Genomic DNA, 25,313 nt, shown 5'->3' with positions numbered 1-25,313 from the left:
CAAACTAAGAGATGATCCAAGAGGTATTTTCAGGTTTTGCACCCTGTAATTTATATAAACACTGAAAAAGTATCTGGAGAGTTAAATGAATGTTAATAATTACTGCTGGGACATATCTTACTGTCTGAAGTACTGGCTTTACCCCACACATCACTTTCAAGGCAATTTTGCTTTAACAGCCAAGATCTTGGATCTCAGATCACAGAAGGCAACCACAGGACACATCTGCTGATGTAACAGGGGAACATGTCCTTTGGGCACACGGCCACCACACAGTCTCTGTCACACAGCTTCTGGCTCTCTTGCCTTATTTTTTTTCATTTATTTTCATTTTTTTTCTACATGTTTGCAGCATGCAGGGGCAAGAAGCAGGAGATGTGTACAAGAGCAAGGCACAATTTTGTCCTCAGGTGGCAGGTGACAAAGTGCCTCAGTACAACTATTTTTACTTCCCCTTAACTAACAGGGAGAGAAAAGCACTGAAATAGAAAGTACTGGTTCCCAGGAAGCTGCAGAAAATATGGGACAAGCCCTGCTTCAACTGGCACTTTTCTCTTATTGTGAAAACTGCTGCTTGAAAACTAACTAGAAATAAACAAGAGACAAGTTCAGCCCCACCACAAACCTGTTTCACAGACAGCTTCTTTGCTTGAAACTATGAAGCTTCCTGGGAAATCATTTCATGGAAGCCCCATTTCCAGTGTCATGATGACAAGACTAAAAGAGTGCTTTGAGGACACTGGCTGCTTCTGAACATCTTGGCCTGTGTTTTGCACCATGTGTCGAAGAATTTCTGTGTTCTTTAGGCTGTGTTTATTCAAGTGATAACAATTTGAAGACTCCACTGACAAAGACAACAGAACTAGCAAAAGGGAAAGAACATCCCTTTAAGGGCCCACACTCCAAAAAACACTTCTCAAGTCTGCACAGTCTTCCCACAGAGCAAGGCTGTTTCCTCACACTATTGCAAATGTTGTTCTTCAAGGGAATGCAAAACAAGCAAAAAATCTGCTTCAACAGCAGATGTCTGAAAAAAAAGCCTTTTTTATCCTGCCATCCAAATTCTTATTTGCTTTTTATCCAAAGCATTAAAAACTGAAAGGAAAACATTATTTCTTTCCCTAAAGGTAAAGCAAACCTGTTGCCATGTGCAAGGAGACACTCAAGGCTTCACTTACGTGTGCTCTTCTCATGCCTTCCGTTTCCGCTGCGTTCTTCACAGCTTTTGCAATGCAGATGGGGGTATATGGGGTGAGGTATCTGTAAGCCTGCAGCAGAAGGACAGGGATTACTTGTGGATTAGTCAGACTACATAATCCTACAGATTTAATAACTCAGCCTGGCCACAATTTGTACTTTGGCAGCCCCTCTCAACCTTCAGCATTGTGAGATGCTGGTTGCCAATAGTCAGCTAAGTGCACTGGGGAATAGAGAGGAAAAACAGTCCCTGACTGAAGGAAGAACAGCCATAGGGAAATCCAAAGAACTAAATAACAGCTTGTCATGAAGCAGGGTGAAGACCTGGATCTCCCAAATACCAGAGATCTATATCAGTGTCTGAGCCATAGATTTCCTGTTGTTGATGGACACTGAAGGCCCAGAGGCCAATGAGAAGCACTACTTCCAGATGCTATGGTGGAACTTAGGCTGTGGAAACAGACCTAAAAGCCACCTTGACTTGTTACCTGACAGTCACCCTCAAGTAGCAAGGAGCAAAGGGTACCCAGCCCAGGTACCAAGTACTGAGCGTCACCACTGTTAATGATCAGCAGCTCTGACAAACACATTGAGGCCCCAAAAAACGTGAAAGGCCTTTGCAGAGCTCAGCTTTACATGCTGCCAGTTCTGAAAGGAGCTTACATCAGTGGTTTGAGACAAAGCTTTCCTGTGCTTGGATGGGGTGACCCTGCATTAAGAACTAGTAACTGATCCCTTACCACTGCATACTTCCTCAAACACCACCTGCCCTTAGATTAGCAGGAATGCTTGGCTGGTTTCAGCACATCTTCAGAAATTCACCAGCTGAGGTGACTTGCTCAAATCTTGTCACACTTGGCATCAGAAGAAGGAAGAAGAACTAAGTCCTTTGCCCCACAGTTCTTTGCTCTACCCATTATATATCAGGAGATGGGATGAGCACCTACAGAAGCACAGCCCAAGCAACATGTTGTTTCCTACTTCAAATGCATCAGCATACAAAGAATCACTCAAATTCAAGGAAAGGCCCCGTAGACACTCTGCAAAGACTAATTTCACATAAATCCTACAGGCTTACAATTTCCAAATTCTTAAAAACAGCAAAACAATGACACCACATAATGCAGAAACTAAATTACAGAAAAAGCCACAAGAAAGTCAGAAAAGTCCTTTTATCAGTCAGGATAAATAGTCAGATTCTTAGGTTGGCTTGCCTTTCATAGATACTGGTAAGTACTATTAATCTTCTGTGAAAAGTATATTTACATGCAGCTGTAAACAAATCTATAAAGCGTTTGCAGATCTGTGTTTAATAATGGAATGGATTTTTGCCAGTGTCAATATTTGGCTCTGATGGAGACAGACACTAGATGGACTTCCAGCACTGGTGTTCTTCACACCAGCTGAGCAACTGGCCTGGAGTGCTTTGAAGTGGTGGAGAGCCAGGGAGGAACTAGGAAAACTGGCTCTTTCAGTGACTCACTAAATGGCTTTTAATCAAGACATTTCACTCTTCCTTGCCTGCTTTCTATTGCACAGAGCTCCTCAAAACAGGGACTCTCCCCATTGCATACAGAGGGCATGCAGCACTGTAGTGACTCAATATCAGCCAAAACTTCCAGTGCTTGCAGGGTAAATAATGTCACTCTAACTCATTTTATTCCTTTATCTAGGTCACACCTTCTGTACTTCTCCATATGGATACTCTACATAAATCAACTACAGCAACTTAACCAAACTGGGGATAAACCATTGATTACGACTACAGCAAGGGACTCCCTACTCTGAAGTCAAAAGAGCAACAATTCATCCTGAATGCTTCACAGCCACTATGCTGTCAGTATTCTGTATTAGGCCTAGAAATGGATTGATGGTGTCTGAAGATTTAACCCTGGACAGGGACAAAAAAACTGTATATTTACTCACAGTATCTGTTAGTTACTAGACATCACTGTAACTGGATGGTATTCCAGAGAATGTGAGCTCTAGCAAACAAGAGATGTACCTAAGATGTATGGAAACCAGCTTATTTGTCCAAAGCTGCTGTGTCCTTCCCCAAGTATCTTCTTTCATGGCTATTAGAATATTAGGTGGACAGGGGGAGTCCTATTCAGCCAAGTTCAAAAAGGTAGCAAGATATAGCGAGTATGGGTGTACACAAATTATTCTGATGCTACAACTGTCCCTCGGCAGATGTACTTAGTGCATGGACAACCAGTGCCTGCACCTTATCTGCGTCCTCACAAGGTTCCCTGCTACAAAAACTCTGTCATCTTGTCCCTCCAGCCTTCAGTAAAAGACATCACATATTGCCTGATATCCTCAAGTCACTGAACTAAGTAAGGGCAACCACCTTCGGACACTCAGATCAAGCCAAATGTACCCTCCCAGAAGTCCTGCTCAACTTTCCTGCTTCAATTTCTGCAAGTTTCCAGTTCTTGCTGCTTGTCCACATGAAGCTAATGCTCCACCCGTGGGCAGAATGACCTGAGTTCACCCTGCTGCCTCTTCCCTCCCCTCTCTCACTGTACTTGTTTTATCTTAAGCTGACAATTCTTTGGATAAATCGGCTTAGCGAGTTGGAAGGGCAGCTCCAGCAGGAGCAACCCCAGGATTAACAACCCCCCAATACCTCAGCATGGCTGGATCCCTTCTGCACAAGCTCCGGCCTGCATTGGGCTTTGCAGAGGGGAAACTGAGATCAGCTGCCCTCATTAACACCCTTCCTAACCACGACAAGCAGAGAAAAGTATTTTCCCTTGCTAGGGCCACTGACCTTGGGAATGGCCTCAGTCAGAGCATAGCTGGCTTTGTCACTGAGCCACACTTTCTCCTTGGGTGAGAGGCCTGCACCAACAGCCTGCAGCTCCGACAGGATAGATCCGTAGGGCATCACCTGGATTTTGAACTCAGGCTCCAGGGTGGAGTCAAGCTGTAAGTGCTCCCTCACAGGTGGGTCCATCATCCGGTCACCATCAATGAAGAGCCTGAGAAAAAATTGGAGAGAACAAATAGGTGAGACCACATCTGAAACTGGTTGGAGTAAAGGAGGGAAGGAAAAAACATTCTGGCAACATTTCAGGGAGAAAGGAAATCGTGAATTATACACTCTACTTTGTCCTATGTCATTTTAACCACTGGCTTGCACACAGCTTAAATGAAATTAAGATGTGCTACCCCAGTAAGAGGAAAGAGCTGACAGCATTTCTATTTGTATGACACATGCAAAATGGCTACATCCCATCACTGTGCTTGAAACAGGAAAGTAACAGAGGAAAACAACAGCCACACTCTAATTTTTAAGGGCAACATCTGAAAACAGAAAAGCTACTGTAGTTCTAAGTATCACATTGCTCTCACTTTCACTGAGTTGAAAAGTTCAGCTCAACCCTCACACACAACCTGTACTCACTCACCCAGCCAGGATTTACCTTAGATGGATCTAGGCAGCAGCTTACAGGTGCATCTAAAAGAACTGTGCTTGCTGAGGCTCAATATATGGGGCAGGAAAGAAGCCTTCTGCCATAAGCCAGCCCTGAAACTTTCCTGCACAGTCCTGCAGTTTTGAAGTGACTCAGCAATTAGACTTTTCCCTAAAGTTTGTAATGTCCAGGCCAGGCTCAGCTCTTACCCACATTTCACCCAGAGCTCCACAGGCCCTACACATTACCTCAGGGTGACAGACAGAGGGCTCAGCCATCATGCTCAGGGTCACCCAGCAAGTCAGCCAAGATGCTGAGGAGTGCAGCAGAGCTCTGATCAGGGAAGGAGAGTAACTAATGTTGAAGACAAAAGTGCTCAGAAAGGACACTGAAGTACCCAAGTGTAGGCGTTTTGAAAAGACAAATACTTTGCTAGAACAGCTCTCCCCCAGAAAAATGTGTCTTGGGGAACAGAAGAAGGGAATACAAGCACCTGATTGTGTTCATTCCTATGACAGCGTATGCGAAAAACACTGGATTGTACTCAACATCAGAGCCTCGAAGGTTGAAAAGCCCTGGAAAATAAGAACACCAAGAATCACAGTCCTGGTTCATCTTCTGCAACATTAGAGAAAGCCAAAAATAATCACACAAAAACACAGGCAAGCAATGAGATGTCACGGGTGCAGGCCGTGGGTCCAGCTCCCACCCAGCTGTCCCACAGCCTGCTGCATTCCCGGCAATCCTAAATTTTTGCCAGGAGATGGCACCACAACCACAGTATGAACACTCCCTGGTGTTTAACTTCTAAAGGAGGGCTGGCTTGGAAAAAAGCAGGTACAGGCAAGGAAAGACAAGGACACGTGTACAAAAAGTAGTGTCTGCCCTTTCTGGTCTGTGCAAGGCAATAAAAGCTCACTCCTTAACAGCCAGAAACCTTCAAGGTTACAAAGTATCATTTCATTCCAATCCTTTTGACATTTGAGGTAAGAGGAAGACACAATAGGCGAGACTAAAATACCCCAAAAAGGCCTCTCATTTGGGCACCTCCAATATCTCAGATTCAGACTGTACAGCTATTTTTCACAAAGATTTTATCCAACACAACTCCAGACAAAGTCAAGAGGGGAAGTAGATGTTCAGCACCTCTAAAATTCTGATTTTAGGGTCAAATAAAAACTCCAGGGTATCCAATTAGCTGAAATGAGTTACTCAAGCCAATAAGGCCAGCCAGCAGGACAGCTGGGAAAAGAACCAACATGTCCTAAATTACAACCCAGCACTGTATTCATCGAACTGCAAATTCTGCCATGAAAGTAAAAATAGAGCTTAATTCTCCCCAGGGAATGAGTAGGTCACTTGAATGCAGGAAAGAGCCACAAAGAACTTTTTACTGCATGGGTACAAACTTCCTCGCTCAGTCAATTCCCAATGCAGTAAGAAGGCAACAATCTCCTTTGTGGCTCTTTTTCTGTCCCCAGGAACTTGTCTGGAGTTTATTACAGTGAATTGAATTAGATAAAATTAAAACACAACTTCTCCCCTTCCCCCTTTAGGATAAGAAATCAACCAGGCACTCGAAAATGAGCTTGTCTCATGACCTTCTCTGGTTCATCTTAACACTCTTAATTCATAACCAAGCTTCACTTTGCTGGAGACATTTAATCTGAAACCACCTCAGGGCACCAATTTATCATTAATTTAATTGGAGATGCTCCTGAAAACGTGAGACATACAATCTCTGCTCATGCAGGCCTCCCCAGGGAGGAGTCATATTCACCACTCTCAGAAGTACTTCTTTCACAAAACAAGCTCTTTGCTCAGTGTCCCAGATCCAGGAGAGCCCACAGACCTCATCGAGCTGGCTTCAGCCAGTGCCAGGGACATTGTGCTGGCAGTGCTGGAGTGAGGAAAACACCACCTCCATTTCTACCTTTCCAGATCAGACATGGGGCACAGGCATGAGCAGCACTCACACCCTGCCAGTGTTACACTCCCCCTACAGCAGTCCATGCACTGGTGATTTCTGCAAAAAGGACACGCAGTACTAGGAACAGCAGTGCTGGGGAAACCACTGCTGTTTCTGGCCATTCTCCTTTCCTACACACTGGGCTGGGAGCCAGCATGTGGAGACCCAGCCATCCTGGGGCCCCAAACACAGAGGGGACTCTAGTGAGACCCTGGGTTGAAATGATCTGGAAAAACAAGTTGAGCCCTGACATACTTGTTTTAACCAAAGCATTGGCTGAACACAGGAGAGGTAGAGACTGACTTAAGAAGTAGTGACAATTAGGAAGATTACTGTGAATGCGGTGAACCCCACCCTTGCCTTATGTATACAAAGCCACATGTTGCACTGCTTTGTTTATAGCCCAGACTGCACAGCAGAAAACAGTCTCCATCTTTCCAATGGGTGAGGCAGCATCGGGATATTTTACAGCCAGAATATCTCTCAGGTCTTTTTTTTTTCCATCACGCTGCCTCAGGCTTTATACATGACCTTCCTCTCCCTTTGCCTGGGCTGTTTTACAAAGGTGGTGGTTTGCTACATTTCCTGGGCCAAAAAATATACTCAGGAGCTGCACTGGTGTAATGAGGCACGGTGCAGAAATACAGGCTTGCTGTTTGTGACCTGTTACCACCACTGTACTTGATAAGAAGTTAACTGATGTCTAACGAACATGCTGTCATAAGTGCCTCTCACCCTGGCATGGTTCTTCCTTTCCAAGGCAGGAAGAACATTTATTTCGTAGAAAGAACTGAGAAAGGAGATGCAAAGACTTACATGCTACTTCATCCAAGGCCGTTACCACAAACCACATGACTTTCCTCTCAGCCATTTTTGAACGGAGGGCTACAATTTTGTCTCTCCAGCTGACCCCTGCAAAACACAACAGGAAAAGCTACAGTGCCTAACTTTGCAGGGGATAATGAAGTAAATACAGACCAACATACTGTGCTTGTGCTCCTCCTTTCTAGTAACTGATATGAACTATCTCAAAGGAGCTGCCCTCTAGATGCCCATGGATTTGTTTTGAAGTTACCTAACTTCTAGCAAATGGTTATTTGAAGTTTTGAGGATAGAGGGCTCATTAGCTAAGGTTTGATCAGCTTCTTGACCTATTCACAGAGACCACATTGTGCTGCAGTACTGTTTTTCTCTCTCCTTTGTAAGAGAAAAGCAAAAGGGGATAGGGCAATAGGAACAACCCATGTCTGTTGGGAGTTAAGCCTCTCACCTGTGTAACTCAGGTCAAGCGTGATGAGAGGCTTGCAGGGGCGTTGAGGACAATCTGTCCAGATTGTATCAATCAGGTTTTCTTTGACAGGCACAAGGTCGTGGCCAGCACTTCTCAAGACTTTGGACATTCTCTTCCACTGGTCTGCCAAAGGGAAGAAAGTCACAAGTGGTGGCTTTAAGGAACACACATATGTTCAACAACATATGTTCACAGAGGTCAAACTCAAGAATCAGAGTCTTCTCCTTTCCTTCCAGCCCCGCTTTATTCCCATTCCCTCAAAAAAGAAAGCAAAATTACTTTGCTTTTACTGCAGTTACAGTTCCACAAACACGCCACAACAGCCAGCGGCAGGTACAGAACCTCACAGTCCTGTAGCCTCATCCTTGAGCTGAAGAAGAACTGCTCCAGCTGGGAGACAGAAGTCTCTGGAAGAAGCCATGGCAGAAGCTGCCCTAAGGGTGTCCTCTCCCCCAGTGCAGAACCATGCTAGATCAAAGCTAGACAAGATGAGAGTTGCTTCCACACAGCCATGAGACAGGTTCTTAGTCCATCTGAACAAACAAATATCTCCCCTAGCCTCCAGTGACCTTTGCACTGGGCCTCATGATTTGAAGCATGAATAGACGGATACTATGATATAAATGATACCTCTCCCTGTGCTTCCTATAGGGAACGCTGCAGAGATCCCAAGACCACCAAGCAGGAGTAGCAGCATGAATTTTGCCTGGGTGTTCTTGCTCACATGCTGGCCAAGGCATTCAGCACCTTTGTACTGAAGTGCCCGTGACAAGCCAAAGCACAGACAAAAATTGGTGATCAGGATTCTGCTTTTCAGGTAAAATCACTGCAAGCCTAGAAAGCAAGTTTCATCCCTTGTGTTTTGGAGTCAATGTACTGCTGTGGAACTCTTGTGATACATAGCTAAACCAAAATCTAACCTGTTTTGCGTAACAGTTTAACCACCACTACATCTGAAACATGGTTAGCTGCACATCACCACACAACAGCTCAGCCAGAGAAGCAAGGAAGCAAAATCTAGTTGCCCAACCCAGAGTTAAAAACATAGAGTAAAACCAACCCGCTGGAATAATGAAAGGGTCCACTCCCACCTTCGAGCCTTCTGGGAGGACACTCACTAGCCAATCCTCCTGAGTTGGTGTATCTTTCAGACCTTCAAGGATTTAAAAGAAAAAGTTCAAATAAGTAGTCACATTGAAACATTCCAACACTATACAAAACGTCCAAGCTAATACATCAGATATATCTACTAATGAATGTTTAGACCCACAGACAAGAGTCTTCACAGGACACTAAAGCAGAAGCAGTGTATCCAAGATGTCCCTAAGTCCCTGCATGATGGGATATATCCCTAGGGCTGAAGCTGTACATGTGCAAAGGGACTGTTCTCCACTGATCAGTGGAGAAGTATCCCAGGCTCCTGCATACCCATTTTCATGAGTGTCCAGTTGTTATCCATTTGATGTGCAGCTTGCAGGAAGTAGCGTCCATCAGTCCACATGGCTGCGTGCTGCTCAGTGACTATGGCGGTACCTAGGCAGGGAGGCAGAAAGGAGGGGTGATTCAGGCTGGGCTGCCACCATGCAGAGACACAGACAGCAGGGACAGTGTTTGAAATTCACCCCAATTCCCTAAAAGGCACCTCTGATCACTGTTCAAAAGCTATTCCTGTTTCAGTGGAGACATTCACTGTTGCCCCTGCACTGTGACCTTCTAAATCCTGTTGAAGACAGTATGCACACAGATGCACCTTAATGAACTGCCTCAGATGAACTCAACTTAAGCAAATCTCAGCCAGACAGTGGAACTGGGTAAATGGGGCTTTCCAAACATACTGTAACAGAAACTGTGGTCTCCACTTGGCTCTTGTCACAGTAAGACACATACTGTACATCCCTGAACTCCACCCCAAACTCTTTTGGGGAGGAAGCCTGGGCTCTGGCCACCCACAAGAATCAGCTGATACCAGCCTGCAGACATGGGTGTCACTCCCAGCTGTCAGCTGCACCCCTTTCCCAAAAGTTACAGCTCTAGCAGAGATGGCTGAACAGGAAACATGACTACAAACTTCTGCTGGTTTCATTGTCTGTCCCATTCCACTGACTCCAGATGGAGGGATGCAAGCAGACAGCTGAGGAGCAGTGACACCCCAGCAAGGCACTCAAGCTGCCTTGCCCTTGACAATATAAAACAGAACAAACCATGGCACAAACTGAAAGTGAATCCAAGTCTTTGGAGACTGCATCTTGACCATACTCTCTGTCACCAAAAACTGATGCCCAGATTAGCAGAGCAGAGTTTCCAATTATTAACTCATTGTCTTCTACCAAATTCTCCCAACACCAACCCCATTTTAAGTTGCTTCAGCCTGAAAAGATGAAGCAAGAAACACAAGGTGAGTCCCTGTGTGAAACCTCACTGATTTGCTGAGCATTAGGCTGGGAACAGACCTTCCAAGTACATAACAAGGGCACAAATTAGAGAGGAAGGTTATGAAGAAGTCACACAGAAAGGGCAAAATTAGTACAGGATTCATGTGAGCCATTAACAGCAGCCCACAGCCCTGGATTTATCACCTTCCAAATGAGGTCCCAGAGCTCATAGGAACTGATGAATAGACCCTCCAAACAGAGGTACCAGTATTTATTAAACTGATATACAATTAGAGGGGAAAAAAACTTCAGTAGACTAAAGTGACTTTCCAACAACCACAGAGCAGAGTAATTTGCACAGCTTAGGGTACAGCTAGGGTAAAAACTAGGTCTCTTGAAACACAGACCCATCCTACAGCCAAGAAAACATCCTGTCTCGGCAAGATAAGCAAACTTTTCCACAGTGCATTTTCCAAATGCAGAGTTTCTGGCCCTGGCTCTGTTTAAACAGAAAGGCCAGCTAAAGTCCATCCACTACTCACCCAGCCCGAACGGGCAACGTAAAAATCTGTTCATACTGGCTGCACATCAAAAGAAATGACCACAGGTTACAAGCACCACATTAAAGTGTTAACAGGATTTTACTTTACGAGAGGTTCATTTAGGGGTTGAACATTTTCTGAAAACTTGTTATTCCGTTGATATTACATAATTCCAGCGGGTAGCCAAGACACAATTCTGCAGATGCTGAAATGGGAATAAAACAGTCCAAACAAGCTGGATAGATTTTCTTTTCCATCCTGCCTCTATGCCATGAATGGAACTGTTTCTTTAGAGGAGAATTATGCAAGAACCCAAGTTCTGGAAAGGTACCTGCAGAGCCATCAAATCCAGAGATGAATGCCCTTCTGCAATCACAGGGTGCAATGTACTCGCTCTAGAAAACAAAAGAGGCAGCAATTATTTATAGCAGCAGGGAAAAAAAACAATCAGCTGATGACAAATACTTTGATAAGCTTTTTCTCCTAAAGGACACCACAGAGAGAACAAAATGAGTTAAAAATTCCTGGGCTCTACTCCACTGTGATTATACTGTATTTATGTTCAACTGGTGGGGTTTTTTTAAGCTGCAGCACTTTTCTCCCACAAATATCTGTAAACACTGAAGTGCTTCAGGGTTTGCAGACGTTTATTTCACACTCAGCCTCCCCTTTGGGCAACAAATAAATCAGGTCTGCAATGTGAAGGGAAGGGAAACCAGAAGCACCCCCCGATCTCGGAGACCAGAGTAATCAGCACCTAAAATCTGTAAAATTCACTATCTCCAGTGAAGTCCCCCCACTGGCATTTATAAGAATTCCTTTAAGACCTTTTTTTCTGCAATTGTGACATTGAAAGAAAATCATCAAGGTGGTAAGACTGTAAAAAATTTAACCCTTGGGACCTCTCATAAATAGATACTGATCCTCTCACTTCTTCCTTGCCTACTCAAAATCGACTACAGCCAAAACCACCAGACCATGGTTTGATGGATGAGAGGGAATCAAAGGCTATTAGTCCATCTTCATCCCAAACCTGTGCTTCTGGACACATCTTTTCAGAATGTTGTAGAAGAGCCTGAGAATGCACAGACACCTGATATTAACAGGAACTGCCAAAACTAAAAGAACAACTGTACCTTCACATGGCCCACATGCCTTTTTTATGGGATTCCATTCTCGCAAGTTTGTAGGTCAGAACTGCTGAGTAGGCCTGTTAATGAACTAGTGCAAATCAGCAAATCAGCTTAATCCAGGCTGACAGCACTGACGTGTGAGCTGCAAAACCCCTGGATTTGTACCTTACAAATGGTCTGAAAAACAAGTCTGTTTCTCTGCCCATAAAGTGTCTCTGCACCCAGCTGTGCTGGGGCAAAAGAAGCATCTTGGAAACTGAGCTAAGAAATCACAGCCCGATTCTCAGGTGGTTTTAGTCTCTACTGTGATAGAATCACCTGATTGTTAAAAAAATACTCCTTTCAAATCTGTTACTCTTCACTGTTCTAAAGAAGACAGAGGGTTCAAAGCACAGGAGTGAGGGAGTGAGCAGCACAAATTACAGCACCTGGGACCAACCCTTTATTTCTGCTCCAAATCACGCCATGATCAAATCCCTTCTGCAACAGCCATGTCTCTTCCTTCCTGGGAGAAGCCAACCAACCATCCCCCACTAACATTTTGAAGCTGAACCTTGGGACAGTAAATCTCACAGCCCAAAAGAGGATCTCGTTGAGTGGGTTTTGCTCCCAGTTGCCAAGGAAGATTTCTGGTATACGGTCCAAAGAAATCCTCTATTTTATCCAAACACTAGTGAAAGCTGGCAGAAAGGACGGGGATATGGAGACCATGCGTGCCCTCCTCTATGACCCAGTTAGTTTCCTGTGCCTTTTCTTGTCCAGCCCCACAGGGCTGTGACACGCTCAGCAGCTGTAGGGAGGAGGGAGGCTGGGATACCCACCTTGGGAAGGGAGGACTGCCCTCAGCACAGCTCTAGCTGATGGAGTGGATCCCTCAGTACCACACAGCACATTGTCACCAATAATGACAAAGGCATCAGCAGACAGAGGACAAAGTTGTTGAGGGAACAGAATCAAGCGTCTGTTTCCCCATGATGCTTTAGGTTTTAACTTTTATATTTTTCAAATTCTACAATGCTTAGTGTGTAACTCTGAAAGTTTCTTGTAGCCTGTTAATTTCTACTCTCTCATGCTATGTAGACATAACAAAGCCTCTCTGGATCTGCTTTCCAAGGACACCAAGACCTTCCTAGGCCAAAAGTATAAACCAAAGAGCCTCTAAAGCGGGGGTAAGCTGAGGGGAAAACTGAAGCTCTAACTGGAGAATTAACCCTGATATGCAAATGAACCAAACCTATAAAAGGGTGAAGAACTCGTGACCTGTTGCCCATCTTGGGGCCCATTTTGAGAATAGCTTCAGGCTCCCCAGGGTGTATCTTTGAAGGCCTTTCAAATAAATACCTACTTTTATTCCCTTACTCCTGTCTAGTCTCTGTTTCTAGGAGTCCTGTTAAGGCATCACCCACTGCCTGTCTCAGAGCAGCTGGAGAGAACACAAAGGCAAGAGCGATGCTGGACCTGAGGATTCCTCATTCCAACATTTCCTAGACTGCTATGACTCCCCATCCCTACACTTCCCAGCTTGAAGGTGGGACACCATCTCCCAGGGTCCAGTGCCTGAAGGAGATACTGGAAATTTCCCATCATGGATCACATCATTTAAGTGCATCTCAGATCAGACCAGCGATTTCTTTTCCATTTCTCTTGACCAACACAGCAGAGACTACAGACTAGTTTCCTTGTACAGACAAGCAACCTCACATTCATAGCATGGGTTAATACCACAGAAGAGTGAAATGGATGAAAACAATTTTTAAAAAATACAAAAGGAAAAGAAGTGTATCAGTTTTAGATCTGGTAAAAGCTGACCCAAATTAGCAAAGACCTTGACTGCATGGACATACCTCATGCTGTCCCATTCACAGACAAATCCAGGGAGTGTTTTAAGAGCTTACAATGAGGCAGAAGGGCTTTAAAAGGGAGTATCAGGGATCTGGAGGGAAAGACAGTTCATTCATCTGTCAGTCTGAATTCTTGCACACGCACCTGTTCTATTCCATGCAGGAACCCCCACTGTGCAAAGATGACCCCATGTTTTGCACAAGCTAAAATTACATGGGGAACACCTGTGTATGCCACACAAAGCACAGACCACAGCACAGTGAGAACAAGGTATTTCCCCGGGGCTTGTCTTGCAGCTCTGATGGCCTTCAACCTGGCCTTCCTCAGTCCTTTCACCACAGCTGTCAGTCACACAGACAAAACTTGGGGCTACATCACAAAAACCCCTCAGCTAAGCCAGGAAGAACCCCCAAAAAATCAGTGCTGCTTATCCCCAGAGCCTGCATGGTTGTGCTGTAAACATGTTGAAGCTCATTCTAGCCTAATGTCAACCAAGATCAGCAATGCAAACTGCATCTGGCTACCCTTAGAGGCACAACACTGGTGTCATTAAAGAACAAACATTGCTGTGTACCTGGAGAGAGGGAGGTATTCACTGCCAGAAACCTAACTGCATTGGTAAGATCTGGAACAGGTCAGAGCAACCTGTGCACAAACCATCTCTTGCTTTATAATTCGGCTGATTCCTCAGCTCAGCACAAGTGTGTGTTAGAGGAGCCAGCCCTGAGCAGAAGACAGCACCTCTGCCAAGCCAAACACGGGGCCCTAAGCTGGACAGGTGCTTTCTTCATGTGGCAAACCAGCCAAACCTGACCAAATTTGTTTTGAGTCTGGAGGCCTCAAAGGCCTGGAGGGTGAAGCCAGCCACAGTTAAGCTGTGCCTGGCTCCAAACCCAAGCTCTAATCCAAACATCATTCACGCCCATTAAGAAGCAGCTCTTCCAACCTCTGAATAGTCCCATATGGACAAACTCCAGATGCAATGTAAACACACACTGACTCAACATAAAAATGGATCCTGCTTTTTACCACTGCAACATCCCTCTGACAGACATTTTTAACCAAACCACAAAGGGCTTAGGTGCCTCATTCCCAAAAACATGGCTTTTCATCCCTTCATGATCCTTGGGCACCTGTAGACACCCAGCATGCATGAAAAGAAGTGAGACTCTTTGAGCTTCATTCCACTTTTGGCTGGGACTGTCCTCCTTTCTCATCAGCCTCTGGACCATGCATGTCCCCAAGAAAAGAGTCTGTTTCTCTGACTTCTTATCACCAGCATCAAAAATTTCAAAGATTAAAGCAGCCAGCCAACATCCAAGGCTGAGTGCAAGAGCCACAAATCCAAGGCAGCCTTGGTTAAGCCTGAGTCAGAGCCAGCTGTGTTTGAGAAGCTCTGCAAGTCTTTCAGTTTCTTATACAACTAAACATGGAAAGCAAAGGATACAACTGGTAGCAAGACTCCTGGCAGTATGATAATCTAGGAAATTGCAGGAAAACCAATATTAAAAGCATCACAGAAATCACAGCTCATCAACATTCCCAATGTTACAAAGAGAAATTAGTCAGCAAGTTGCAGCATCAGGGTATATCAGCATCAGTCCAATCCAGGGGTTCCTTTGCAACCCAGAAACGAATAAAGCTTCCCCCAATCTAAACCCTGTGGCAACACCACAGGATGGAAAGCCCTATTTGTTGACAAGTTCTGTGATGTGGATGCCAGGACAGCCTCAGGAATAGCCGAGAGAAGCAAGGACAGCAATACATAGCTTGTTTGGGCTGTGGGGAAGAAATGGCTTAGGCCACCAAACGCTTGGCTATAATTATTCTGAGTCATGGAGGGAGCTGCCTAAGAGCAAAATCTGACTGCAGGGCTGTAAAGTTCTTGTTTGCACATAGGAAACAAACCCTTGCGTGGACCATGGAGAAGTTTTCAAATCACAGGTCATCACAATTTACCTGGAATCAGTAAGGCTGTTCTGGGATCAACAGGTTTCTGTCATTGGCAGAAACTGCCTCAATTCCCAGCCCTCACAGAAAAAAATCCTGCACCAGCTATTCAGGAGGCACCAGAATCGGCAGTTTTTAGTAATCGTTTCCATTCAGATAGATTCCCTCTGCAGAGAAACCTGACCAACTCGCCTGGCAGGAAATAGCAACATGGGGTTCTCTGCTTAACTGCACTCTGTCAAGGAAAAAAAAGCAACAGAAAAACTCAGAAGTCCTGAGGGTCACATTCTTCAACTCACATGACAGCATTTAATGTCTAGTGAAATGAAACCAGAGTTATATACGGACAGAGGCAGCTTGAGGCAGGAATGCAGCAGACAATAGCAGCTGCAGAAAACGCCTTCCCCCTACCTGCCCAAGTTTGGACCTCCCTATGAGGAAACACGATGCTGCACATATGGTCCCAGGGCACAGGCAAGTCTGGACCTGGCTCACCCCAGTGCCAAGTCAAGGGCAAAGGTTCTGATTCAGTTGCATTTTGCTCTTGCGCACCCTGGGGTAAAAGGGAGCTTTGGGTGTGAGCCAGTAAAGCTTCAGGTCTTTTGTTTCCTGAAAATGGCTGAGGAAGGAAAAACCCTCAGCAGTTCTTGGGTCTCCTAACAGAGTGAATAGAAGAGTGAAACATGCACATGAGCAAGCAGGGGAGGTAAAAGGCAGTTGAGCAATTTAAAATTTATGTCACGGACTACAAAATTCTAACAGTGGAAGCAGCACAATTACTGTCATGGGTTACCACCCTGGGGCCAGACTTCCCTCCTGTCTTTGGTGCATAGAACATGATGCAGAGCAGCATGGAAAGGGAAGTGTCACTGTGGCCTGCTCCTTCCCTGCCCCTCCAAAGACTCCTCCTTGTGGGATCTGAAAGGGTCTAGCATAAGGCAACAAATTCCACCAAGAAATGAATGAAGCAAAGAGAAAGCTCTGCAACTAAACCTTTGCTACCTTGCTTGAGAGTATGTATTGATCAGGAGGTGCTACTGGGGAAAGTCAAGCCCAGATAAGGCCTGTTCCACCTCGAGTAAACCCCATCTTCCCAATAGCCAGCATGGGCACAGCAAGTGCCCTGGCAAGATCCCTTTTCTGCAGTGTAAGCTCCCTGAACACAATCTGATAAAAAGCAGTCGGTGGAACATGCACTTTGATTTGTTACAAGAAGATAAAAACCTCAGTCTCCCGAACAGACCCCAGAAATGCTTTCCAATCTGATATTTCTCAGGTTACCCAGAATTTTATGCTAGCACCATTAAAGCGAGTGAACAAAGGATGATTTTAGTTACACCTGGCTTTTATTTTTTGCAGGGAAGGAAAGTGTGACCATTCCCATAATGCATCCATCCATACCTGGTGGGCATCTCCAGAGGGCACTATGTAGGCTTGGACAGGCTCCTGGACATACTTGGGATTCTTCATCACCTGCCGCAGTTGCTTCAGCAGCTCTGTTGTAATTTTTGGACTCATCTTCCTACCTGCAACTAAAACAAAGCATGAAACTTCAGTGTTTCTCTAGCCATCCCAGGTCACTCACATGCACAGGCTGGAGGAGGCTATCCCCACTGGAAACTCCCCTTGGACAACTGTGCCAACATCATCCCTGTCAGACCTATCTTGTCCCTTCATTCATATTCCTTGAGAAAAAGAAATCAGGTTAAGGCCAGAGAATCAAAGCTGGCCTGTCCTGGAAAGGATTTTTCCCACCCGATGATGGATGGCATGCCCTGTAGTGATACATGAAAGCTTAACATACTGGTCAACCCCTTTTTGCATGTGGACAGCAGCAGGAACCAAAGCACCTCAGGCATACCCTATGACAGCCAGGAAAGGTCTTGGAATGGGATATGAATGGTCCCAAGTACCCACACATCAGAACCAGCCCCACCTGTGAAGTGCACTGAGAGAAACTTTCAGTCTTTTCTCTCTAGGGCCACAGATGGTGTGGCTTATACACCACAGGAGCACAGGCTGCTGGGAGAGGAAGACATGCACGTCAGGAACTCAGAAATGGACCAATTATAAATGCAATTTTTAGAAGTTTTACTGTAGCCGAGAGTTTCATGGTGACCTGGTGACTGAATGAACTCAGACAAAAGAAATCTGCTCCCAAGGACATTCAGAGGGATGCATTCACTGGCCACATTTACCTCAGGGCTGCATGCTAGTTCACCTAGGAAGAACACAACTGTAACAGGAGGAACAGCCCATTGAGCTCTCACAAGTGACTGCCACAGGACAACTGAGGATGCTTTGGGAATGTTCTCTAAAGACCTTTGGCAAATGCTCTGCAGATCTCAGCTGGTGTCAAGCAGGGTTGGGGCACCGCCTGGATAGCACACAGCAGATCAGAGGGCAAAACAAGGGCACAGGCGAGTCAACCTCCCTGGCTGTGTTTCTGCAATGGATATGCCTGGCATTGCAGTGAACACCAGCCTCTCAATGTGCTCCCCCAAAACCCTCACCAGCCAGCGCCCGCTGTGAGCACCCGGCACAGCGATGCACCAGGCCCTGCTTCTGTGCTGGCACAAGAGACAGCTGCAGTGGGAGGCACGTGCTGGCTGCAGAGGATGCCTGGCAAGAATAACTATGAAAATCAAGAAGCCTGAACCTTTTCAGAAGTTGTCCATCTTTTTCTTCACTCCCATCTCCAAAGGGTACCCAATGTGGGATAATCCCCTTCCTGGTTTTCTCCCCGCTCCTTTCACAGTTTTAAGAACTCTTATAACTTTAATCCTGTCACTTTCCAGGGCAAGGTGGGTAGGTGATGTGCTGCTTGAAGGCCATGCTATGAAGTATTTCATTCTGACCAGTTAATTTCACAGCTCATTTCACAGCCATGTCTACAAACAGGTCATAGATGGGAGAAGCAAACAGCATGCAAGTCTCAAACATTTTTTGCTTATCCAGGCACTTATTCTATTTACACCTCAGTAGCTACCAGGAGTCCCACATGACATTACGGTCTTATGGCAAAAGACAATAAGGCACAGTCCCTGCCCTGTGATGTTTGCCATCTAAACAGGAAGGCAGAAAAGCTGCCTCCATTTCACAAGATATGATTTGACCAAGGTCACGCAGCAGTACTGTGACCAAGTCAGGAACTGAACCAAGATCTGATGCACTCAGGTGTAAAAAACCCAAGACCATCATTCACATGTCTCATCATAGGAAGTTTAAAGCACACCAGACTTGTGTGAGATTGACTCTGCCCACAGGTACACTGTCTTTTAAAACCCAGACCACAATAAACAAATCAAGCTCAAAAGGCACCATACACTATATCCTCAAATTGGTAACTTGTCCCTTTGCTGGGGATTACACCTCAGACTTACTTCCAGGACAAATTTCATTGTTTTATACAGTGTTTGCAGGCTACCCTGAGCTTTATAATACTGTGATTGTTTCTGTTTGTCCTCCACAGAGAGCTGCTGTAACACTCTATAACATTGCTGCTGATTTATGTTCAGATAGAGTGAAACACAAAAGAGAGAGAGCAACGACATAGTGACTAGCCAGCAGAAAAGAATCTCTTTCTACAAACTCATAAGGACACAGTTTCCTTTCTTGGCCTGTGCTTTGTCTCCAGGAGTCTAAAAGTCTCATATAAATAGGCAAGGCATGACAAGGCTTTGCCTTTTAATAAAGCTCCTTGCTGACAAGCCATGGTTTTCTTAGCAAGAGGAGATTCTCTCAAGGACAAAAAAAAAAAAAAAATAAAAAGTACTCTCACTGTTGAAAGATTTGCTTGCAATATTAAAAACACAACTAAGATAGATTAGCAACAAAACCCATATTAAGGGCTTCTATTTTGGATAACCCCCACATTATAAGAAATGGCTTTCAAAATATCCTCCATGAGTTTTACAATAAAAATTGTCTTCAGTTTCCAGAGAAATAGAAGCTGTTTTCTCAGAGATATTTGGTAGTCATTTACTCTGGTCACCCCTATAAATCTTAATTACAAGCCTCTACAAAGTTAAAACAGTTTATCTGTCATTATTTCTATCACTATTTAATCAGTCCAGTGATTAAAACCAAACACAGCTGAAATTAAGGCAGTGGCTGTAGCACTACAAGAACCAGTCCCATTTCCTGCCCTATCTTTTTCAAAGGTATCATGCTCCCTTGTTACCTGTCTCTGCAGTTCCCCACGTCTGGATGCCACTTGTCTCTGCTCACACAAAATACCATCCAGCTCTTTGCTCGGCCTTCATAAGCTCCACTGTGCCTGAGAAAGCAAAGGGCAAAACTGAAGTGGCCAACAAACTTTGCCCTCCCATAAAACATTCTCATCCCCCAGCAATAAGCTGAAAATGCATTAACACTGCATTCTTGGTGGTAAGATTAGAGACCCATTGAGGGTGAACCATGAGGGAACAGGGAACGTCAAGGGCCAGGCATTTGCTGGTCAAGATTTATGATTAAATCTTGCAAGTGTGTGCTGGTTTATGCCAATTTGTTTTCTCAGTCATTCTGTCAGAGGCCACTCATTTCACAGATGGGGAAATTAAGGCAGAGCAGGAGTAACATGCAAAGTATCACTGTAGCATGACGAGAGTCAGAGCTGGATCCCAAAATCTGTCACTGTCTAGACATATATTATCTACACCTCACTCAGACTGCAGGAGGCAGTTCTCCAAGAGCCCAGACCAGATCCTGCCTGGACAGCATCTCCATCAGACACACGGGACAAAGAGCAACCACGAAAATGCTGCCAGAGGAACCAGACACGTCCTCCTGCCTCCCACACGCACACACAGTGATGGGCTGCTGCAGCACAGGCGCCAGCGACGGCCAGGGCCACCAGGCCCACTGTATCAGGGTGTGTGTCAGTGCCACAGTGGGGAAGGGAGGCAAGGCCAGGAGGTCTGGCTACAGCTGAGTGTGCCTTTGGCTGCCGTATCAGACCACCCTGAGTGTTTATGTCATGCTTTCTTCAGATATGCTCATCCTTGTGATAATTTCCTCTCTGCTTTCTCTTTAATGAATACTCTTGCTCAAAATAAGCACAGTAGCTTGCATAGTCAGGAGCCAGCAGCACCACCTCAAAGCCAGACCTCTCTGGCCTGGACTGGCTGCACACAGGGCAGCCCAAGCATTCACTGCCCAAGCAACCACACACTAAGGCACAAGATCCATTGCTTGTCCCCTCTCCACATTATCTGCAGTACCCCAAATTCACCAAACAGAATGGCAGAATTGTTAGGGTTGGAAAGGACCTCTGGTCCAGTCCAACCCCCTGCCAAAGCAGGGTCACCTGGAGCAGGTGACACAGGAACACATCCAGGTGGGTTTTGAATATCTCCAGGGAAGGAGACACCGAGGCATCCCTGGGCAGCCTGTTCAGCGCTCTGCTACCCTCAACGTAAAGAAGTTCTTCCTCACGTCGAGGTGGAACTTCTTGTGTTTTAGTTTATGACCATTGTTCCTCGTCCTGTCACTGGGCACCACCAAAAAGGGCCTGGTACCATCCTCTTGCACCCGCCTTTAAAATACTTATATGCATTGATGAGATCCCCTCTCAGTCTTCTCCAGACTGAACAGGCCCAGCTCTCACCGTATCTCCTCGTAAGTGAGATGCTCCTGCCCACCTGGGCCAAAAACCTCCCCCAGCCCTCCACAGGACCGACGGAGCCGCCTGGGCCTGGCCACCCCCGGCTGGGCCCGGCTGTCAGTGCTGGATCCCCTGCAGGGCCTGGGTGCCCAGGCTGGGCCTGCAGACCCGTCGGGGACCGGCCGGAAGGAAAAGCCGAGCCCAGGCCGGGCCGAGACTCCTCGGCCGAGCCCCGGGCACAGGATCCGCTCTCAGCCATGAGCTCGGGGCACCCACCCGGGGCTGCCCCGCTCGCCGCGCCTCACCTGCCGCCGGCCCGCCCGCCGCCGCCGCGTCAGCGCCCACGCGGGCCGCCAGCACCGCCCCCCGGCGTCACGGCTGGCGTCACGGGGCGCGCGGGCGGGGCCGGGAGCGGATCGGGGCCGCGCACCGGGCACGGGCACCGGCTGAGCCCTGCGGGCACCGCTCCGCCTCCCGCCCGGCGTCCGGCGCTGTCCCCGCCGGCGGTGTCCGGGCTGGGCGCGGGGCTCCGTGTCGCGGATGAGGAGAAGGTGGTGTGGCGCCCGGGGCACCCGAGTGCGCTGCAGCCGGCGGGGAGGGACCGGAGCGGAGCGCCTGTCCCACACCTCGGTCTGCGCTCGCCTCCGCGATCCGCTTCGCTCTTGAACTTCAAAAATCCAGCGTGGAGAAGCCATTGAGGCCGCTCAGCGAGTGTGCCCGGCTCCGCGCCCTGCGCGCCCCGCCCTCCTCGGCCTCGGTGCCTGGGAGCCGGCGGAGAAGGAGCCGGGGCAGGGCCGGAGGGGCTGGGGGCTCGCAGCTGCTTCCCCAGCACCCCGCTGGGGGACAGGCTGAAGTTGGGTATTGGGATGAAATTCAGTGCTGTGCGGGTGGTGAGGCACTGAAACGGGTTGCCCAGAGAAGTTGAGCGTGCCCCAACCCGGGAAATAATCGAGGCCAGGCTGGATGGGACTTTGAGCAACCTGGTCCAGTGCGCATGGTTGACACTAGATGATCTTTAAGGGCCTTTCCAACCCAAACTATCCTATGATTCTGTGAAAATGCGGTCATTTGCCATGCATGCTCCGTAATGAAAATACCTTCCACCACCCTGCTATGCCCCAGCAGTTTTTTACAAGTGGGCTATAAGCGAACCCTATTGCCAGAAACAGGAGGCTGTTACAGAAATGCAGACCATGAGAAGATCACCACCAAGAAACGCTACAAAAAAAAAGAAAAAATTCTGCTTTGTAACTGTCCGAGCAAGAGAGGTTTGCTTGCAGCAGTGAGTTTTTGGAGGTCTCCAGTCCAACCCTCTGCTAAAAGCAAGGCCAGCTTCAAAGCTAGAGTATGTTGTGTAGGGACTGTCCTGCTGGGTTTTGAGTATCTCCAAGAAAGGAGAAGCACAGCCATCCTGAGCAGCTGGTGCTACTGCTGACCACCTTGGAGCAAAAAAGGTTTCTTTCTGATACCCAAGCAGATTTCCCTCATTGCAACCTGCCCCGTGACCTTTTGCTGTGCACATCTGGAAAGGGTCTGGCTGCTTTTTGTCTCGGACCATTCTCTGGGCTCAGCAATTCCAGCTCCCCTGCAGTCAGTCCTGGCGAGCAGCTGTGGAGTTCTCCACGTTGCAGATCTCTGGAATACAATCTAGGGTATAACACACCAAAACTTGTAATCCGACAGAAGAGAATAAAAGGTCTGTCCTGCAACCAGCATCCCAGCATTGGGAAGGGTCATTGGATGGGGCTGCGATTGCAGACTGTCCCTGAGGAGGGACAGGCGAGAGGGGAGGGAGAGTCTGGTGACCAGGACTGTTATAACAGGAAAATTTCTTTCCTCATTAACCTCCTTGGGTGAAGCTAGTTGCTGTTTCCAGATTATTCTCACTTTATTTTTCAGCCTTGCTCACAAGGGACTCCTACAATCCGGACAGTCTGGGCCTTAAAGGCCTGTTTAGATCATCACACATCAGTGTCCCCCTCAGGGTAAACTACAGCCGTGTTTTGCATTTGTGTTACAGACCACATTATGCTCACCCTGCAGAATATTTGCTGAGAAGATTCATTTCTTGGAAACCAGCCAGAATCCAGCGATGCTCACACTAAAGCACGTGTCAGGACATTTTAAAAGCACCGCAACATTGGCAGGATGATCATGGAGATCATTTGCCAATGGTGAACTGCAGCTGAATCCAATCAGGGTTGTGAAATGGTCCTTTCAGCCTCCTCTGACTCACAATAATAATAGTAATAATAATAATTTGGGGTTAGATTTTGAATTTGGCTGTGGCTCTTAATGGAGGGTTGTGGAAAGCTGCACCTGCTGGAGCTGTGCACCAGCCCAGGGAAGGGGGAAGGATCAGTCTGAAACATTTCAAATGTTTGTCATGTGCCTTTCCAGCTCTCCAAGTGGGGACGCCTTTTCCTCCCCTGTTCTGCAGTAATTTCAGTTTGTTTGAATTTAGGATAGTGGCTAAACAAAAGGTAATCAGCCTGTGCCAGTGAAATTTTTTGTTTGATTATTTTTTGCCAGCAAATCATTATTATATCACTTTGGGCTAGCTGATGGACTGTGGGAGCAGTCAAATACAGGGAGGAAAGAAAATACTTCTCCTATGTGGGAGTGTGACTTGGGGAGCATGCACAGCATGAAATAATCAAGCTGCTGGTAGATCCCAGTGTACCAGGGGGAGGACAGAGCAGGGGAAAGCTCAGCATTTTCATAGAACTTGCCCTAATTCTTCCAGGTCTAGAGATGCCATTCTGTCTGTCCACAGCCAGTCCAAGGAAAACAACTACAGTGTGAAAGCAGGTCTGTCCTCCCTCCTTTAGCTATCCTACAACCCCAGAATGAGAGGAGAACAAACCAGGAGGATTGAATTTGATTAACTTTCTCTACTTTGGACCCAGCTCAGGGCAGAAATAACAAGCATCACTGTGGACAGACTATCAATGTGATATTGATGTCTCTATGTAATTTAAAATGAATTAAGCCACCACTCAAAAACACCTTACGGCATTGTTGGGTGGCCAAAATGTGCCCCCATTCTGTCTTCATCATCAAGTTCTTTATTTAATAAATGTAAAAAAAGTCTGCATTCCCATCTCCTAAAAATGTGCTAAAGGAAGCAGAAAACAGAAGGGAAAATATTGATGTCTGGAAGAGTTTCTATGTTGTTACTGAGTGCCTGGTATTGCAGAGCCATATTGTTAAGGTTTCTGTACCCAGAGGTGACTTCTAACTGGTTCTGACTCATTGAGCACTAAAATTTAGGCTAATTTGCTTTCCTTCCTGGTAGAATTAATAATGGCAAACTGATGGGTATTCTGCATAAGAACCTCATTCCAGAAGAGTAATGATCATGTCAGAAAAGATATTTTCAGACCACAAAGCATTTTGCAGACGTCTCCTGCCTGTGCTGGTGACAAGTCCTCTGCAGTAAACAGCCACGTCACAGGTGGAGGTGTGACTGTGCCAGGTGAACTGCTGTCCTGTCTGTCTGCAGGGACCTGGGTCTAAACACTGCAAGCATCCCAGTACCACCTGAGCCAGCAGGAACAGTGTTAAGCCCATGGATGAGCCCTGAGGAGGTCTGGATTGCATGGGGGGCTGGTGCTGAGACATGGCCCATGGCTGGTGCATTCCCAGGCTGAATGAGCCAGTGGATTGCTGCTAAAGGCTTTGCTTGGATGAGCAGAGGAGGCAGCACTATTTATTTCATTGAATAATATATGGCTTGTAGGTTAAATAAGAGAAAGCAAAGTGAGCTTTCTGGTCAATCCAAAATGTTTGATGCTTGTTTCCTGGGCATTTTGAGTCTCTGAGAAGCTTTGAAGTGGTCCTAATAAACTTGCCAATGTAGATAATGTAAAATCTTTAATAATTAATTTATCAGGAAGAGCTGTCTATGATATATGTTCTGAAATGTTTAAAGAGATGAAACTGTCCTTTCTAAGTGGTTGTTTGACCTCAAATAAAAAGGTGAAAATT

At 46.4% G+C, this 25,313-nt stretch overlaps 1 protein-coding gene across 4 annotated transcripts in view; it reads right to left on the bottom strand.

Moving 5' to 3' along the window:
• XPNPEP1 (X-prolyl aminopeptidase 1) overlaps positions 1–21,676 on the bottom strand; it is a 31,598-nt gene extending 9,922 nt beyond the window's left edge. Inside the window, exons 1-11 of one of the 4 annotated variants that reach the window (XM_032116555.1) lie at positions 21,629–21,676; positions 19,902–19,997; positions 17,120–17,250; positions 11,125–11,188; positions 9,308–9,412; positions 8,940–9,032; positions 7,859–8,002; positions 7,405–7,500; positions 5,113–5,194; positions 3,974–4,184; positions 1,179–1,268 (exon numbers count right to left, since the gene is read on the bottom strand). In XM_032116555.1, coding sequence (XP_031972446.1) covers positions 1,179–1,268; positions 3,974–4,184; positions 5,113–5,194; positions 7,405–7,500; positions 7,859–8,002; positions 8,940–9,032; positions 9,308–9,412; positions 11,125–11,188; positions 17,120–17,236 — 1,002 coding nt within the window. In that variant the 5' untranslated portion in view covers positions 17,237–17,250; positions 19,902–19,997; positions 21,629–21,676. Of the gene's footprint in view, positions 1–1,178; positions 1,269–3,973; positions 4,185–5,112; positions 5,195–7,404; positions 7,501–7,858; positions 8,003–8,939; positions 9,033–9,307; positions 9,413–11,124; positions 11,189–17,119; positions 17,251–19,901; positions 19,998–21,326; positions 21,349–21,628 lie in introns of those variants that run through there. The other 3 variants (XM_032116556.1, XM_032116557.1, XM_032116554.1) reach the window with 3 other exon arrangements.
• Between the last annotated feature and the right edge of the window lie 3,637 nt (positions 21,677–25,313).

The sequence above is a fragment of the Corvus moneduloides genome, chromosome 8 (genome assembly GCF_009650955.1).
Source record: "Corvus moneduloides isolate bCorMon1 chromosome 8, bCorMon1.pri, whole genome shotgun sequence".
In the NCBI taxonomy this organism is placed as follows: domain Eukaryota; kingdom Metazoa; phylum Chordata; class Aves; order Passeriformes; family Corvidae; genus Corvus; species Corvus moneduloides.
This window is presented reverse-complemented; position numbering and strand designations above follow the sequence as displayed.